This window comes from Oxyura jamaicensis, chromosome 2, assembly GCF_011077185.1.
Source record: "Oxyura jamaicensis isolate SHBP4307 breed ruddy duck chromosome 2, BPBGC_Ojam_1.0, whole genome shotgun sequence".
In the NCBI taxonomy this organism is placed as follows: Eukaryota; Metazoa; Chordata; class Aves; order Anseriformes; family Anatidae; genus Oxyura; species Oxyura jamaicensis.
The window spans coordinates 21,756,974-21,776,903 of NC_048894.1; the positions used below are offsets into that span (position 1 = coordinate 21,756,974).

General features: G+C 43.9%; 1 protein-coding gene across 2 annotated transcripts in view; it reads left to right on the forward strand.

The window, feature by feature from the left end:
• The window catches only part of RSU1 (Ras suppressor protein 1), a 100,650-nt gene extending 81,750 nt beyond the window's left edge, over positions 1-18,900 (forward strand). For both annotated transcript variants that reach the window (XM_035316232.1, XM_035316233.1), the window contains exon 9: positions 18,442-18,900. In XM_035316232.1, the coding sequence (XP_035172123.1) occupies positions 18,442-18,544 (103 nt within the window). In that variant the 3' untranslated portion in view covers positions 18,545-18,900. The remainder of the gene's footprint in view (positions 1-18,441) is intronic.
• The last annotated feature ends 1,030 nt before the right edge of the window (positions 18,901-19,930 follow it).

The following is a 19,930-nucleotide window of genomic DNA, read 5'->3' on the forward strand; positions in this document are numbered from 1 at the left end:
ACCATGGAGTCTGAATCTGGACAAGGCTAGGAACTGCTCAAGACCAAGATATATGACTGCTCTGATACGAAGTAAATAGCATCTTTAAAATTAATATCCTTGGTATGAGCTATGTTAATACTTCCCTTTTGCAACATTTATTTTTTCATTAATGGAGCTAATGTGACCACAAGATGGATGTGAAGAAGTGACAAGCACCATCTATGCTGAAATAGGGAAGGGTCTGCTGAAGTCTGTGCTTATGCTGCATGTTCTTGGTCTGAAGTTGTGGTACTGGAAAACAGACTTAAGGAGAACTTGCCTGGCATCCGGGGATGTGTTCTTTGTGTCAGTCGAGGGCCCCTCATGTTCTGTTTTATGTTGTAAGGGCTCCCTGAATTCACATGGTCTGAACTCTCATCTATTCTTTCACTCACTTCATGCTCCCTTTCTTCACCAAGGTAAGAGTTGTCCCTGTGGTTTTTACAATATACCAGTGTAATCCACTTCTTCCAATGCCAAGGTCAGCAGCTGTTCCACACATGAAGCTTCGCATGCCTCTTCACCCCCTTTTGTCCTCATAGCTGCTTCTTCTTCTCATCCATCCTCTCCCTAGCCCATACCTGAGGCAGTTTGTTCCAGGTGTTGGCATTTCTGAGCTGTACTGGGGGAAAGTGTGGCAAGGATACAGGAGGAAAGAGGGGGGATTTTTAATGCTTGTAAGGAGGATGGCAGCCATCGACTGGTGTTTTGATCTATAGACCATTACCCACAGACCTGGATGGCTGAAACAACCGCACCTGCTAACTAAATGCAAGAGGTCACAAACCCACAGACTGTGTGTGTATGTACCTTTCCCCTTTCATTTTCTCGTTTTCACCAAAATCAATACAACATTGCTCATTGCCCCGAACATTCCCCAAAATGTGGGAATTCATCAAATAATCCAGCATTCTGCAGTTATCTTGTTACAGACGAGCACATCGAGAAATGCCACTTGGCCAACAATCATAACATCCAGGGATGAAAACCACCCTTCTGTACTCTTAGGCCATCGGTCTCGCAGCGCAATAGTTTTTTTCCAGGCTATACTGAAGCTTTTCTTACAAAGCTGTTCTACAGATCGATCGAATACCTCTTTGGCAAGAAATCCAGGCTGAACGTTACTCTTTAGGTCGCTTCCATTGTGCCGGTTCCTCACCGTTCGTTGTGTCAGCGTTGTGTGTGCTCGTAGGCTTTGGGTGATGATGGAGCTCACTGTACACCGTGGGTGCGTGGTCCTTTCTCTGACTACGCCTTCTGATTCACGCCATGGTGACTTGCTGATCTGAAGGGAGAGTACTCCAAAAATAAAGGTTTTCTACAGCAGTGTAAGTACATCCTGAGCAGCAGTACGTGCTGGAAAGTCATCTGAGCAAACTACACTGTAGCCCCTAGCCCAAGTGAAGTCAGTGCACCCGTGGTTGTAGTTGTTGGGATTTTGTTAATTTTATTTTGAAACTGTGGGAGAAGAGGGGTGTTTTTGGTTTGTTTTTGTTTTTTATATGAAGGGATGCATTTCTTTTTGTTAGGCACAAAACTAATATAACAGTAATAAAATGGAAATTTTCTTAAATAGAAAAATATGGGTGGTTCTGGATTTTGTTTCTTCTGATTTTCAGTGAAAAGTATCTCAAAAGGCTTAGTTGGGAGGTTGGCGTAGATAGGAGAAAACACTTGAGTACAGAAATGTTTAAGTTCTGAATTAAGTATCTTTCATTAAATAAAAAACCTACTGTGATACATATTTCAGTTTGGTGTTCAATCTTGATCCAGTTTACTTGCTGCGATAAAAACTGCAGCCCACTGAAACCCCAAAGAGATTCATAGAGAGCAGTTGTTTGCCATGGAGCCATTTCTCAAAGATAAATTATGTAGCAGTAAAGACAAGTTCATAAACTTTATTGTATTGCTTTAGTAGCAGTGCTTTAGGTACTACCAGGAAGGCAAATTTGACACTTAGGCCTTCCCCAAGGTTTATTAAACTGTCTTAGAAACTGCCAGTGTTACATTTTTTCCTTTTAGGATCTTTTTCCAAGCTCAGTAGTGGGAGGGGAGAGGAAGATTATCTTTTAGTCTTAGTCTTTCTGACTTCCCAGTTACACTAGCAAGTAAAAAGAATCATACTATAAGGAAAAAATGATACTCTTTATACTTGATTGACTCAAACCCATGTTGCTTTTTATAGCCTTGCCATTTTTCTTCAATAGCATGCATCTTTGTCATAGTTTTAAAATTATCTAGAAATAGTACAGTTACAGTTCTTCTTAAAATTATGTGCCGCTATGAGTAATATGTACTATCCACGTTTTCCATATGTTGAGACAATGTTCTGGTTTTATGTGTGTAGTAAAAAAAATAGTGATAAACAGTCAATTGAGTAGAACTGTGGCTTAATAACTGAACACTGAAAAAAATAGGATCAAATTCCTTTATAGATATTCATATATATATATATACAGTTAAGAGAATTGTAAGACAAAATGTTCTGTGGGCCCTTATGTGGGAACCCTTAAATACCAGGTCTTTCTGGCCTTTGTAGACCTTATTCATATGCGATATTAGAACCAAATGATTTCTGGGTGCTTGCTCTTAATTGATATGTTTTTCTTTAGAATTTCAGGCAATCTCTAAGCAGCTGTCGTTTTCACTGGGTTTCATTTTAGGAAAAATGTAGGAATGTTGAACCATTGTTATTCTAGATGATGCTGTAATCTCTTCAGAGACACAGTTCAAACTGCAAGTTACAAGCCTGAAAGACTTAAAGATAAGGGGAAGAGTTTGTCTTCGCTGCCCATGCAGGTATATCATTTACAGCATAATAGCTGTTCTACTGTCAAATCCGAGGCACAGAGATTTTTAGCCACAATATCTCTGTTTGAAGTTCAGTCCTCGGGACCTGCCTGGCCGCATCCTGGTAAATACAGCTTTGTCTTTGTCACTCTGAACATGTTCCGGAGAGGAAGCAAACAAAGCTGCTTTGCTTGTGACAAAAATCTTTTTGACAGTGAGGTATAGCCAGGCAGAGAGCTAATACCTATCCACTGAGTTATATTTTAACCCTCACCACCTTTAACATGTGAGCACCAAGAATTCAAGAGTGATCTCCAGAATGCAGGCACAGATGTTAAGAAAGGGACCAGATGTCCACCCTGTGTTGGAGCAGCCACGTGAATCGTGAACCTCATGAATCCCCTTTCTTGACAGCCCTGTTTTCCAGTGCATGGACTAATCGAGCGGGTAAACTGCCTGGAAACACCATTAGAGACCAAATTCTGCATGGGTTGGTTGTTCAACCGAGGTGTGTGCTCTCAAAGCACCCACTGGTCAGCACAGACCACTGAGCAGTGAGCAGACAGCAGCTGGGGTGCTTCAGTGAAAACACAGCAGTATCTCCAAAGTGGTTGTTCGACCATCAGTTACAAGAGATGGGACTAAAGGAAGCAAGCCATCTTTTTTACATGCCCTCCCTTTGGCACCAAGCAGCTCTTTGACTTTCAGAGACTCGAGTGTTCGGTGTCCATGAGCCTCTTGGTATGGATGCAGCTCATTTTCTTTGTCAGTGAATAGGTGAAAGCATCCAAAAGCAGCAGTGCCAAATTCTTCAGTGCCTGGGTATTATCTGCACAGAGCTGATGTGTCTAGGCAAAGCTGGTATTTATAAGGGCTCTAGGGTGGTGAAGAAATTAGGCATCCTGTGTAAGGGAGATGTTTTAGGCCGTAAAGGGGGATTGATTTGTGGTTATTATTGCTGCCTTTGATCTGCCAACAGGGATCTGAAACTAATCCACCAGAGCAGCACAACCCTGATATATAGTGCCAGATGGAGATGCCAGAATAGGTTACTCCCGCTGTCTTTGATGCTGCCTTATCACGAAATGATAAAACAGGTAGAGAAAGCAAGGAAAGGTTAGGAGAGTGTGCACTGAAGGAAGGCAGCTGGCTGTGTAAAGTGGCTGCCAGTTGTTAGAGCCACCGCAGGATCAATTAGCCACTCCCAGCGTTACCCTAACCCGATGAAAGAGTGGCAGACCTGACTGCACAGAGCTGCTGCTTGGTGTACAGCATGTAACATCTCCCAGTACTTGCAGACTGCTCTGAGGGAGTGAAAAATGCTAGCTCCCTCTATTCCAAAAGTAATCCAATAAGCACAAACATCACAGAAGTGAAAAAGTGTTTTGTGTAAGGACTTTTATTCACCGTGAGTTCATGCTCCACCTATGAAGTGGATCAAAAATAAATCTTACTTTAAAACGTTGGGCTGTAAGCAGTGACTGTGGTACAGCTGCTGAGATGTTGGTGGGGTCTTAGCACTTCTGATTTCATTTTGTTAGGCATTAGAGCAATTTGGGGCTTAGTAACACTATTAGTTCTCTATAGATCTCACGGTGATGTCAGTCAGCACGCCCATTGCATAAGAAGAGTTTTATATGGATGTTGGATCGATTGGCAGGGAGTTGTCGATAAATGTATCTCTGAGACACTGTGCAATTGACAGGCTAATGAAGTACTTTCGCAGCGACAGAGAGCTGTTGACTAATCTTTTTCTGCTTTGCTTTCCCAATTTCTGCCCTGGCATTTCTCATAAATCTGCTCCATGCCACAAGCTGAGGAGACGCCAGGATGGTTTCACAAGGGGGGACCTATTTGCTACCCTATGTGCTTAGAGTGGGATTTTGCAAGCATGTTATTAGCCAGAGTGGTGGGGAAGCAAAAAGGAAGGACAGCAGTCAGTCAAAGGATCACGCTTGCCCTCTCTGCAATGTGTTTTCCAGCATGTTTCTAAGAAGATGCAGAGCAGATTTGTTGCTCCCTGTTGTTGCACTCTTTCTGCCTTTCACTTTTGCTGTGCCATGTACATGGATTCACTGCAAACAGTTCCAGCACTGTGCTCCTTTTCCCCTAGCAGAGAAGCAGATGGAACCACTGGCTTATTTTGCACCACTTGTTAAGGCTCCTGTGGGTGCCTTTTGCAAATGTCTGATGACCAAGCAAAGTCGTTCCTGTCCTTTTAAGTAAAAGTTCCATATTTGTTCCTGTAACTCACTGCCATACGTAAGCACCTACAATTTAGGAGGAGTGCTGCCTACCTACAGCAAAAAGATGTTCAGCAAAACCCCATCAGATTGGTACGCATAAGCCTACCTTCCTTGTAAGAGAGACTATTTTGGTTAATGTGTGCATTAAGGAACTCGGAGTGACTCATTGGCACTAGCTGTTACAAACAGTTGATGAGAAGACATCATTTTCACTCCAGTGCTCATAACCAGCCTAGATGTTCTTCGTATGTTGCTGTGTAGTCTGGGGCTTGTGAGCTGTACTGCAAGCACAATTTGCCTATTTGCTTGCATCGAAAGGCTTCATAATAATGGCTGTGAGCAGATGATTTAAATAATGAAGAACGTGTGGTTTGATTGGCATCATAAAGCAGTGTTTGGTTTTGCACAGTTTCAAAGATAAGCCTCAGTTGCTAACACTAATTACAACACAGATAATGCCAAAACCTCTGTTGTGATTCCTAGCTCACAGGGAAGCCTGTGCTGTGCAGTGTGCACTAGCAGAGTTTCGGTTGTCATGGGCAGATTATGTGGCACTAAGGGCCAAACCTTACACCCACTGAAATCAGAAGCAAAATGTGTTGCTTTTCTTGAAATCAAAATCAGGCTGACTGCATGTTGCCGTTTCATTTTAGTGGACATGAAGGGAGAAAAGAGCCCTTCAGAAGGCTCCGCATTCTTCATGCTGTGGGCCTTGAAACAGCCTGAAGGCAGCTCAGGAAACCATGGAGGTTTTACCATGCCAGAACTTACTCTTTTATGTCCATTGCTGTCCTTTTCAAAGGATTTTTTTAAAAGGTGTGACTGTTGCTTTCCAGAGTGGTGGGCACCTTCTTGCTTTGTCAGAAGCCAATGGGAAAACCTGCAGGAGCAGGGAGGATTCACATGGCCAGGGAGACTTCTTGGCTCACCCAGCTCACCCTGCACTGTGGTATACAAATCAGAGGGAAATAGTGCCATCAGGAAAAAATGAGTATATTGCAATTTGTTTCTGGTGGTCGGAAGGAAGCCCAGCCCTTCTCTCAAGGCGTTAATGGCATGAAAACATGTTCTGCGATTCTCCTGTTGTTTCAGAACCACCTCCAACTGCAGATAAGTTTGTTTCACAGAACAGAGCTTAAAGAAAGAGGACAAGCTAAAAAAGAAATGGTAAATATTCAAACAAATGTTAGTGTCGTGTTGCCTCAGGAGCTGGTTCAGTTTGCTGATGGCTCAGTTTCAGCATGGTCTGAGTAATGAAGAGCTGACTCGTGAGCCTAGTTTGGTGTAATTCCCTGAGTACTCTTGAAGCATAACAAACCCAGAAAGACTGTAATGAAAAATAATAGAGAGGCAGCTGGGGGCTTCACTTATGATCTCTGCTCATTACACTAAGCGACATTTTCATTGCAGTGTTACCATAAAGATTATTGGCTGCCACATAACACCGGTCCCACCTGAAAAGATTCTGGAATAGCTTTGTCTGCACAGTAATAGCCATAGAAAAACACCAAAGATTTGCTTGGAACTCAGAAATTGTTCACCAAATACTAATGGCGTGATGCTCTGTTCAAAATTGGCTGGAAAATGGGGTGAAAGCTCTCTGTCATCTTATTACATGATATCTGTGTGACCGCCTTTGATCTATAGTAGATGTTCAACTGGAAAACCATTGTGTTCCTAGTTTTTGCTTCCATAATGGAGTGCATGATTGCTGGCTTTCAGGATTCCAGCTCTTGGATGTGAACAGTGAAAATGGTTTTGAAGCTGGCTTTGAATCTCCTTGCTCCTCCACATGTCTGTGGACCTGTCTGAGCACAAACTTGTCAGAGCATCTGGAAGATCGATGTCATTGGCATGTTTGTGCCAGGGGTATCTGAAAAGGGTGGTATTTGGCAACTGGAAAGAGATTTCACGAGGAAGATGGCAAAATTTATGTTGGCCTATTATGCATGTTCAAAAATTCAGTCCAAGGAGGCACCCCTGGAACAGCCTTCCTGGAAGATGCATCCAACGTGAGTTGAACAAAGCCAACTCAGGTGCCTGAGTGAAATTGCGTTGTCTGTGATGTGCAGCACTTCAGACATGGGAACAAACTGGTCCTTTGTAGTTCCGTGTTTTACTCTTTTCCTCTGCGATGGTCTCAAGAAGTGTTTCCTCATTTCTTCACCTTTTTTTGAGTGGTGCTTTTGAGCAGCTGAACCCAGGGGACTGAATAAACGAGGGAATTCGTGCACCAGTGATAGTGAGAAGCTGCTCCTTATCCTTCTTCCAGGCCAGTAGCAAGGCAAAGCACAAATTTGGAACATGTTTATGCACAGTGTAGAGACGTGGCCAGCCATGAACACACAGGCACCCACGCAAACCTAGAGTGGACAAGCAACAGCCTGACATAGGGACTAATGCTCAGGGAAAACCCTGTTTCAGGGATCCTTCTGGTATCAGGTTCCCTAAATCACAACTTCATCACCGCGCAGTCTTTGTGTCTATTTTGAGTTGTCATTAGGCAGCAGGCCCTGCAGCTGCAGGGGGACACCCTGGGAGAGGTGCCTGAGCCAGCCCGGCCGAGCAGGGCAGCAACACGAGCCCTGCCTGCAGAGAGCTGTGGTCTTGTCTTCTCCCTGCTACTGCCAGAGAAATCAGCCATCCTCAGCGTGCAGCTGAGCTGGCTCAGGTTAACTCAGACACTTCAGTATTTGCTTAAAAAAGAATGAAAAAAAAGACTGTGTATCAGTATTTCCCCCGAGTCCCTGTTCTCTCCATGTTATTGGTACAATTTGTCTGGTTACTGGGGAAAAACTGTGTACCTGCCAGACACAGAGTAACTTAAAGAAAGTTCCTTGGTTTGCACTTAGCTATTTTTACCCTGTTTTCCTTTTTTTTTAATGTTAATTAGATGCACAGCAAAATGCATGTAGTAAATCAATAATAAAGATTATATAAGGAGATATAACTGAGCAGCAAGTCCCTTGGCGTAGCAGTCAAAAAGGAAAATGAGCACTGCTTTCCTTAAGCCCAGAGGATGCCATGTGGACAACAGCATTAAAATAATGGAGTGAAGAAGACCGCCCTGAGTTGACTCAGGGAAGTTGACTGTGCTGCAAGCCGGTGTGTTATCTGCCCCCCTTCACTGCCTCTCTGGGGTTAATTTGCAAGCAGGCAGGTGGCCACGAATATAGACCCAACAACATAGTTTGGTGAAAAGGAGCAAACTTGGTTCATCTACTACATGCTCATGGCGTTACAAGTGCGTAAAGGCAAGGGGAGTGATGATACACGTGACTTCAGCAAACAAAACGCACTTATTTCTCACATGAATAGTCTTTCCTTCTTGTTGATGCATTTTACTCTGCGTTTTACTCTGTAGCCACCTGTCTTGGCTTTTGCCAAGGAAGCTGATCCTGCTCACGCAGATTCTGCAGCTCTTAGTTCCGTTAATTCATTAGATGGAGGATGTCCTTTGTGCTAGTGGGTGTCTTGGTCCTCACGGTTTGCAGCTGTTGGCTTTTTCTGGCACTAAATTGTTTTTTCTGGTTGTAGGTAAGTGGGAAAGAACTGCTTGATCTGTGAAAAGAAAACATGGGGGGAAATTTTCCATTGAGGCCAGTGGGAATTCTCAGCCATGAGGATGTTGGGCTCTGACCTGTGCAGTTTCTCCATGCCTGGGGTGGATCCAGGGAGTAGTCTGCACGTGTAGGCTGAGCTGCTCACCGATCCATCTGAAAGGGAGTGTGAGAAGGTAGATCAGCCCTCACAGATGCCTTTAAAGATATGAATCCCTGGTGAGAAATTCAACATAACTGAGTGTGATAGGACCTTATCCATGTGCAGAAACAAATTATTTTCCCCTTCGTGGAATGGTTTGGGTTAGAAGGGACCTTAAAGACCACCCAGTTCCAACCCCCTGCCATGGGCAGGGACACCTCCCAACAGACCAGGCTGCCCAAAGCCCCATCCAGCCTGGCCTTGGACACCTCCAGGGATGGGGCATCCACAGCTTCTCTGGGCAGCCTGTGCCAGTGCCTCACTGCCCTGTGAGTGAAGAATTTCTTCCTAATGCCTAATCTAAACCTAACTTTTTTTAGCTTAAAACCATTCTACCTTCTTCTGTCACTGCAATCCTGGTCAAGGAGTCCCTCCCCAGCTTTCCTGTAGGCGCCCTCTAGGTACTGGAAGGCTACTATAAGATCTCACTGGAGAGGTGCTCCAGCCCCCTGATCATCCTCGTGGTCCTCCTCTGGACTCACTCGAACAGCTCCATGTCCTATTGCTGGGGGTCCCAGAGCTGAACGCAGCACTCCAGGTGGGGTCTCATGAGAGCAGAGCAGCGGGGCAGAATCCCCTCCCTTGCCCTGCTGGCCACGCTGCTTCTGATGCAGCCTGGGTTACAGTTGGCTTTTTTTTTTTTTTTTTTTTTTTTTTCCCACTGACACCCCCAGGTCCTTCTCCTCAGGGCAGCTCTCAATCCATTCTCCACTCAGCCTGTGTCTGTGCTGGGGATTGACCAAGCCCAGTTTCAGGACCCTGCACTTGGCCTTGTTGAACCTCGTGAGGTTCTTACAGGCACACCTCTCAGGCCTGTCCAGGTCCCTCTGAATGGCATCCCTTCCCTCCAGTGTGTCCCTCCTTGGTTTCTTCGGGCTGCCATTTCATTCTTCTGGGCTAGGTTTTTTGTTTTGTTTTGTTTTATCAATTTACTAGTTTGTAAATGAAATCTTTGTGTTTATCTTGTTTTTTTTTTTAAGGTACAAATATAAGTACATCCTCTTCTCTGCATGTGTGGCCTGGGTCCATGGAGGACCCTTTTGTATGCCTCTCTGGCTTTGTGTGAAGGCTGAGATATTCACTGCTCAGCTCACTGGGTGTTCGGTAGGTCCAGTTTTCAGAAGACGGATGCCCATGATCCATGTGCTTTCAAAAAATCTCTCTGCCAAAAGCCACAGGTCTATCAAGTTGGATGTGCAAAGTCATTATCCAATTTTGCATATCTTGACCTGTACATTTTCCTTTAAAACAGATATTTTTTGCAAGATTTCTATGAGCTTCCAGCTGTGCTCCTGTAACAAGCCTCTCATTTAATGTACTCATTTCAAAAGGCTGCCGGCCTCAGAGAATATAAGGAGATGGCTTTCTTTTATTACTGTATATTAATTAAAGAAATGCCTAACACATACTTGGAATTCCTTTTTGGAAAAAAAAAAAAAAAAAAAAAAAGTTCTTAACATGCAGGAGTTGTGGGAAGTTGGGATTAAATTAACCATTTTAAGAGCTGACGTCTGGCAGAATTAACATCATCTGCAACTGCCAGCCCTATGGGAGAGCAGATGTTTATAAATCATAATTACTTCAGCTCATATCTCCCCACACGTATTTCTCACCTGATCTGTCTCCTTATATGACTGACTGGAGCGTGTTCCCTCTACAGCTGCAGTTCGGGCTGCTGAGTGGTCGTGGTGGGACTGGAGGTGCTGTTGTGAGGGGCACCACAGGGAGCTCCTCAGCTCAGGCCAGAGGTCCGTCAGGGTCTGTCTCTGACAGTAACCTGTAGGGAAAGAGCATCAGCAACATGGCAAGTAGAGACTCACTCTCTTCTTCAGGCACAGCAAGCAGAAAGGGGAGAGACTGGGGGTGAGGGATCTGGCAGAAGGTTGCCCTGTGGGATGAATGGTCAAGTGGAAGGACGGCAGGTCTGGCCGGTGAGAGACACACGGTATGGATGGGCACGTTCTTCACAGTCACTGAGACAGTGAGCCCCAGGACAGTTTTGGCTGAGTACTTTCTTGCTTATTGAGATTTGGAGTGTTTTTAGGCAGGAATTCGCAGTAAGTCAATGTTGGACTGTGTGACTCAGCCGAGTCTCTGAAGTAACGCAGCTAACAGCTTGTGTGTGCAAAGTGGGAAAAGAGAGGGAGTGGTTTCTCTGGGCGGACTTCATCTAGCATTTTAAAATACCTACATGTGAGCGTCTGCGTGTCAGCTGGCTGCCCACTGTCCACTGTAGACAGTGGAAATCAGCATACAGCAACTGAGCATCGCACAGCAGACTCTTGCGTTTGGTCACCTGCAGAGCTCTCAGCCCTGCTGGCTGTATTAGCAAGGTCTCCACTGAGTACAACATGGGCTTGGGCACCTGGCTCTCCTCTCATCCTGAATCCTCTCCTTTTCTGAATCATCCTCCAGAAAATGAAACTAGCCACAACCAAGAGCTCAACTGGGCTGTTTGAATGGGGCCTGTTTTAGCTTATGCCTGAGTGCCATGATTCTTACACCAGGAGGGGTTTGCCCACTTTGAGATTATTTAATGGGAGCAATTTGGGGGTGGACCCCTGAAAATCCAGCACACTTCTAGCACCCTTTCTCTTCCCCTTCTCAAAGATCTTGCTCTGGCTGCCCCGTTAGCATGCTGTGTTTGCCAACATGGACAAGGAGTAGGAGGGGAGCAGGATTAAGAGCTGCAAGGTGTGGGTACGTGTGGTGGGTAACAGGCAAGCGGTGTGGCTCAGGCTGCTTCCTCTGATCACATTCCCTCCTCCACACGTGTGTGGCCCAAGCCAAGAGACGGCAGATGATGGCATGGCAGCATGGTGAGCAACACCGTGCTTCCCCTCCCTGAAGAGTTTGGGTGCCGGACAGGACAGAATAGCCTGTGCTGGGGTGGCCACGTACCTGCGGAGTGTCTCTGTGTGAAGGTAGCAGAGGAGGACCTGAGAGAGCCTTGGGATTCCCAGTGCTCTGCCTGCTCATGCCAAAGTTGCTTTGAAAGGCAACATGTGGGACATGGGGGAAAGTGGTGCCAGGGCCACCTCCGCAGAAACTTTGGGCCATAAAGATTGTTGGGGCGGGTGGAGGGAGAAGGACAGTATCACAGAGGAGTGTCTTGGGGCTGTGGGGTGTCGAAGTTTGAGGCAGTTTAAAACATTAGGGGTACCTGAGTGAGCGTGGGGAGTGTAGGAAGACAAAGCATTCCAGACCTGGAAATACTGGCCTGGTTTTACAGCGTGTTAGGAACTGCAGGTTGAGTAACCCAGGCACTCACCCAGCAACAGATAAGGGGAAGCACCAGCACCTGCCCTGTTCAACAGCACTGCCTGAATTTCTGAGTGTGAAGAAGAAGCTGGTACACAAGCAGATGACAGGCAAAATCCGATTTTTTATGAAGAAGTTTGTAGAGAGCTTCAGATGATGAACGTCTCTGACACTAATGCCATCTGCTCTCAGAGCACTCGCAAACAAGGGGCAAAAAATTAGCTGAATAAAATGAGTCACTCGTGTCTGTGCTTCCTTATTAAGAATCCTGAAGCTGCAGCTTGCCATCGAGTGTGCAAGGAAACCAGATATTTGTATCACTTACCCATGTAATGTTTCTCTTAATATAAATCATTTGACTTACATCACAGAATAAAAATAAGTTATTGGTAAGCTACCAAAATAATACAATACTTGCAAAGTAAGTTTCACACAGACACAAACCTGTTTTCTCTCATGGGCACGTCACTGGCAAATTAAACCCCTGTATCTCTCTCCATCCTGGGGGAACACGTGGCTGGAGAAGGTAACGTGTCAGCAGCTCCCACAGGAGAAAAGGCCAGGCTCAGTCACACAGCGGACCTACCAAAGGAGCAATAAGCCGTGCAAAAACTGCCTGGGCAAAGGCATCTTGCAGTAAGTGCTTGAGAGTTAAAACTAATGCAGGCTAAGCAGCATGTGTCAGCCTAACAATACTTCTTTCAGACTTTGGTCTCTGATGGTGTCATTGCTGGTTTATCCTTTCCCGTCTCTTGGTTCAGCATGTGAGCTTGGGTTCTGTTCTCTGGAGATCCCTGGAAATGCCCATGGCTGAAAAAAAAGCCTGATTTTGAAAAATGAGCAGCATTGGGATCTCTCATGTATGTTTCTCGGATATCTGAAGATAATATCTCTCCAGGATCATATCTGTCTATGCCTGTCCTTTTTACTCTGCATACTCACCCCATACGTCTATTATAGACAGAGACAGCAATGTATTTTTATGGCTAGTTCTTGAAATCCTTTCAAAATGCTTAAACTCAAGAAAGCCAATGTGTGCATCCAACGCATTCCACTAGTTCACTAGTTCACACGAGTTCACTCTTTTCATCTGTGGGAGTATGTAATCTTCAGCTAGTGAGTGTCACGTTGTGCAAGAGAGAAAAATTGGAGAAAATTGTGCTGAAGGGGATTTTTGAAAATGACTCTTTTTCAACTTTATGAATTTTAAATTCAGAGATTTTGGTAGCAAGATTTTTTGTATACTTTCAAGCTGCAAGGCTTCATGCCTGGGCTTATACTGTAAATTGCAACATTTCGCAATTTGTAGTTTAATTTAGAAGGATCACCTACTTTCCTAAGTGTTTAAGTAATGTGGCAGTCTGTGGTTATTGATTCTCTCTGAATTTATTACAAGAAAGCTGTATTCACTCTCTCCCCTTGGGAATGCCCCTCCTGAACTGCATGCTTGCTAGTGACAGCTTAGACCCCTGATACATAACCAAAGACCTTGCCTAATATCCTCGCAACTGCTCAGGGAATTTTTATTAAGTAAAAGCATCATTAAAGTCGACAGAATGATGAAGTTTAATGAGCATCTTTCTCACTTGATACTGTTAGTTTTGCTGCAGCAGCCATAGTGCTCTCATTTGTTACTTCCAGTGGGGCAGATAGAAAATGCAGGGAGAATTTGTTTGTGTTTATATTTGCATACAAAGAAACACTTATGTTCATGAGAGATGTTCACTTTGAAAAATATATACAAGGAAAGAAAGCAACTGGAAATATCTCTCTGAGGGTTTTCTGCATTTTTTGTCTTGCATTTCATCTTGCCTTTCACTTTAACATAATGAGAAGGCTGAATGCAATGCTGTAGCTGCTCAGTCTACAAAGGGTCAGCCATTTGTGAGCTGTGATTATGATAACTAGCTTCTGACTTGCAGCAGACTGCAAGTATCTCAAATATTTATTTGCAGTCCAGATTTTACTCCTCAGCCCAGGCTTTGGGCTGAGCGGTATGCATAGTGTTCTGCCTGGAGCTATATACCATGAACATGTCGTGTTCCAAATACCAAGCATGAAGGCGCCTGCCGTGTATGTATTATCAGCACTTACCTCACAACTCTGCCTTAAAACAGTAGACACAATTAATCTTAGTATTGCTTTCCCTGTTTATCGAGGCCATCTGCCCTTGCTGAGGGTCTTGCCATGCAAGCAGCTGTGTCAAGCTTCCACCGTGCAGTAAATTGCCACTGTCTGCGGGCATGTTTTAAGCTGACCCACGGTGCCGAGGACAGCGTGCGAGTGCCTCAGCCCAACGTGTTTGACTTCATGTTGACGGCAGAGCAGGAGCATGCACCCAGCCACTACAGCTTGGCTGACAGACGGTGACTTACAAGCTGTGCTTTCCACGGCTGCATCCTTCCAGTAGGTATCAAAGTCATTAAGGACTGTTTGTGTGAGCTCCACGTCTGTTACAGCCAAAGGGTTTTAGGTTCTTGTGCAATTCGGGTAGTTGCTTCTCCATGTGGATCAGTTCAATTAGGGCTAGTTGTTTTTGTTGTTGTTTTTCTGTTGTATTTTTTTTTTCCACGGGAGCTATAAAAGTAGTGTCTGTCATTGTACCAGAAGTTCATTGAAAATCCAGAATTCTCTTTTCCCTCGTGTAACAGAAGGCAAATTCTGTCCCAGAGGCATTATCACAGTCATTATTGTATTTAAATGTTGTTGTGACACCATATGTCTCCTTGTATTTGATGTGTGCAAACACAAGAGAGAGAGTCCCTGTCTGTGAAGGCATATATAATCTAAATACGTCTGATCCTTGCTCTTTGCATAGCAGACTACTGTGATAGATTGTAATGCATTTATCTTCAGCTGAGGCAGCAACATGCAGCTGAAACTTACTTGAAATTTTGCCAGAGAAACCTGAGTAGATATATTTGGTTTATTTCAAACCCAATAATTACTCTTCTGGATGAAGCTTTGGTGCCCGTGCCCATAGAAGTGGTTGGACATGAGAATAAAGCAAAAGAACGTAAAAGTGCTGCAGATTTCTGCAGCTCACACAGATCTACTACTAAGAACGTAGTATTTGCATGGTGACAGGTAGGGAATTGCCAAAGCACCAGCAGCACTGAATATTGTAAAGGAGCATATATCAAAGAAAAACTGCTACCAGAACTACTTACGGGTATATTGGGATTTTTACCACTTAACACACACAGTAGCTGCTGGACCTCAATTCCCAGTCAAAAGACATTGCTAGAGTAGACTTGCCAGCACTCCACAGTTGATTCAAAACTGCCAATATTCAGTTCTTCCACTTGAAAAGATGCATGTAGTCAGTAGAAGTCCCACCACACCCTTCCTTTTCAGAAGTAGTTCACTAAATCAAAGCTCTGCCAGTCCACAAGCTTTAAAATCTGCACTGAGAAAGCAGAAAATGAGAGACAGAGTGAATGCCAAAAGCGTTGACTGAGTGGGAAATTCATAAGATGTTTCCAAAGCAAAAAAGTGGAGCCTTAACCAAAAAAAGGGCATATAACAGTGAAGAACACTGAAGCCATTCTAGTCCTCTCGGGGTTGGCACTAACAGGAAGCTGTAGGCAGCAGTATGCTGAAGACATAGAAATGTTTTTGTGTGTGTGCTCAGATACAATGGATGAGTGGATTCTCTGTTAATTCAGTGCTTAAAGTCCCACGTGGGGGACTTCTTATTATATGAAAACCTCACATTCCACTCCAGTCTAACATGGTTTAGTGGGTGACATTGGTGGTAGGAGGATGCTTGGATCAGATGATCTTGGAGGTCTTTTCCAACCTTAATGATTCTGTGATTATTTCTCCAGAGCCAAAAAAAACAACTTGAATGTTAATTGATTATTTAACTAACTCTTGGTGTTCACAGGCTAGAGCAGCATCTACTTCCACTTTTCTATTGCTGGCTTCTCAGAGTTAGGAAATTATTGCTGACAGTGGCTCAAATGTTGTGCTGCTTATCATTGAGAAAAAGATGCTTCTTGTCCCCTGACTCTTTCTACCCTGGATCAGTTTTTGATGAGACAGACTCCTTGAATGACAGCAAAAATATTTCTGTGCTTTCCAACGATGATAGTGTTTCCTCGTACCAAAACATCTCCTTCCATATCTTCCCTCTCTCATCTCACTTAATGCCTTCCAAAGTGGGACAGGTATTTAGGATGGACATTTGATTAGTACATGTGCTGTTCTGGGATAAAATACAGCCTCTGCTGTTGGGGCTGTGTATCTTATGAAAATGAAAATATGTGTGTTGGAGCTAACAGTCAGCATGCAGTTATCACAGACATTCAGGGCTCTCTCTGCATTTGTCAGGAAATTTCTCATTGACAGTAGGTGATGGCACAGATAACATTTTGGTAAGCTGAAGCCATGGCTTAGTTTACAGCTGCATTTTCTTTGCACGGGGCTGTTTTGGGTAGAGTATACCTTGACAGCAGCCCGTTTAGCAGCATGATGTAAAGCCACACTTGCTGAGGAGGTGAAAACGAGTGCTACTTCTCCTCAGTGCTCTAGGAGAAGCTCTAATCCCATGTTGCAATCCAGGAAACACAGGTCTGAAGAATCCTCCAGGTGCTGCGAAATAATAAAGCCAAGGGCAGGTGGTAGGCTTAACCTCCCAGCTTCAGTATGTCTTAGCAGAAATCTCTTGGTATCTGCCACAAATAGCCCCTCCAGAGCCATGCTGTTGCATACATGAGATATATGTACACAGAGATACTCAAGGTATCTCTGTCTGTTTGGATCCTTGTTCAATGTCTCTTGCGTACAGTTGACCAAGGCCTATGCACGGAGCTGTGTAAGAAGCAAGGCCAATCCTCTGCTGCTGAGATGAGTTTCAGCCTGCAAAGTTTAAGAGGTGGCTTTAAGTAAAGAGTCACTTTATCTCCGAGACGCCCACTCGGGCCGGTAGCCACAGCAGAGCTGTGCATCAGGTCATGCTCTCTGGACAAGGAAGAACAATTCAAGAGAAACTAACTCAGTCCTGACGTGGCTAAGCAAAAGCAGTGAAAGGATCTGTAGCCGGTCCTCGTTTGCCACAAGGACTGGACAGACATGCGAGCTCATGGACTAAGCAGGACAGAGCGCACGCGACAGTGCGTGATGAACCAGGGCAGCTCACCCCCTGAGGGGAGCTGGGGCCTCGGGGTGCTGCGGACACCTGGAAAGGCAGGGCCCGGCTTCTGTGGCAGCAGTGCTGACTGACTGCGCTTCTGCAGGTCCAAAGGCAATTCTGGGAAGAGTTGCTGAGCCCAAAGCCCCTAGGCCTGTCGGGTTTCTTGAGAAATTCAACCAAAAGGTGGAGGGGCAGTGACGCAGGGAGGGGCAGTGGCACAGGGAGGGGAAGTGGCACAGCCCTGTTACCTTTTCAGTAGCAGAATTCCTGTCAGGTTTTAAAAGTCAACGCCCAACCCTATTGGCAATAGCATGAGATCAGAGCGGACAACCACCAGCATGAAGCTGAAGCATTAGCAGGGGGACACCTTTCAGAGGGGTTTCAGTATTTGTGTCAACATCGACGGTGTTTATACAGCTGAATGAGCAGAAACAAAGCTCAGCTCTGTTCCCTTTGGATACACTGACACCCCTGCAAAGTACATCCTCAAAAAGCGCCCTGTGTCAATATGGGAAGTTAAGTTTGAGCTGTGTTTATTTTTGGTACATTTTTAATTTAGTTTAATCAGGATTACTCATAAATTATCTATTAATTACTATGTGATATTTAGCAAGATCCTCTCAGCCATGTAGTCTGTTTAGTGTTGCTGTGAATGCTAGCTGTCTTAATTGTAGGATACTTTGTCAACATTTAATCAGTGGTACTTACTAATGTGGCAGTGATGTGTTGGTAGCTGTCCCAGTACTATCAATCATCTGTGAGCAGCAAAGAAGGCTGTGACACCATTGCTCTCTGTCACATTATCAAGCCCTTGGGTTTTCTAGTTAGGGATGATGCTCACTTTGCTCTAAGTGGGCACTCTATCTCTCCAGCTCAACCCAATTTTTGTCATTGTCGACTCGAATATGCATCCTCACAGCCCTCTGAGCCTTGGTTCCATAACTGCAGAGTAAAGGTTGCTAGTTTCTGAAGGCAAAACTGATTGCTCCTTCACTGCTCCAAAGGCCTGCTCTTCACGGTGTTACTCTAAGTCACAAAAAATCAGTAACGTGGACTGCAGCATGAGTTTTAATAGGAAAATGATTGTGTTGAGACAAAATAAATGTAATGACCTTCCATTTTCTTTTATTTCCAGTAACCAGCTGTGTTGTTTAACATGCTGCAGATTAAAAGCCTGTAATTATTGGTTGTATCACAAATGTTCTTTGTCTTATTTCCTTACAGTCTTTATGGCAGACACATGCAGGCAAACCCTGAACCTCCGAAGAAGAACAATGACAAGTCAAAGAAGATCAGTCGTAAGCCTCTGGCAGCCAAGAACAAATAAGTCCCCAGCTTGTGCCTTTGTTTTTATATCTTTTATATCTCTTGCATGTGCCTATAGTATTCCAACACATTTCCTATAACTTATATTGTAAGGAAGCAGAGACTGGGGTAAAGGTGATTTATTATGTTGCTGCTTTAGAAGATTCTGCTTAAGGAATATAAAATTACACACTCTCCTAATTATGGTCACATTTATGTAGCCATTTAATATATCACTGTCAAACACGTTTTAGCTTTTCTATTTATATGTACATTAATGTCCTTTGTTCACATGTATCACATCCTATTAGTATCATTTTTTTTGCACTTACACAATAATAAATTTCATATATTATTACATATGATTTTAATAAAAGCCTCTATTTGTCTTGTGTTTTTATTTCTTTGGTAGGACTTCTGAATAGTGATATCCTTGAGGAACATAAATGTCCAGTTTCCTGCAATGTGTTAATTTCTTTTGTAGGAATGTGATAGCATTTTGTCTGATACAAGTTGGTTAAAATGTAAAGCATTATGTTAGGGAGTGAAAAATTTTAATCAGTTTCTGTTTCTCTTTTATATTGCTGTGTCCTGCTTTTTGCCTTGAAGGTTATTTTGAAATCAGGGAGTAGGGGAGGGGAGAGAGGAAAGAAAAATATATATATATCTGTGCAAAGAGCTGCCAATTGCCAGCTTCAATTTGGGGAAAGAGAGCTTTCTCATTTGAAGAAAATGGTATTTCTGCCAATTTTTTAAAGTGATTTTTTTTTAAGCAGAAAACCCAAATAATGTATTTAATCTCTGCCATGAAAATGCTTGTATTGAAGAGGTGTTCCAAATGGCTGTTGAAAATGCCACAGGTGCTGTATTTATCTGTACAAAGCCTGCACCACAACCAAGCTCAGAAGCCGCAGTTGTGAAGTGATTAAACAACAAATTGTTTAACATCTGAAGTAGCTTCAGGTCTTATCAGTGGGAGGAGAAAACAATAATACAGACAGTGATTTCCAAACAGTTTTATTCTTGAAAGAGCAAAAGCTAACCAAGAAACTCAAGGAGCAAGAACAGGTACTCATAACAAGATAGGCTGAGTCAGGGCTTTCCTGCACCTGATTTCCACTTCCATGGATTTCATACCTGAGCAGCACAACCCATTGCTGAGTTTCTGGTGCAGTCCAGGAAATATGCCCATACTGCTGTTGTCTTAAAAGATGAAAAGGTATTAAATATCTCATGTTAGAAATGACACATTCTATAAAAGCCATCTTTTATCTAGACTCTTATCACCACCAGCCTCTTGATCGTGTTTAGGATTACCCCAGCGTTTAAGTAATAAATGGTTGCCTTAGTTTGGGAATAAATGTATTGACATATATTTTGCAACAGATTTTTTGAATTGGCAACCAGG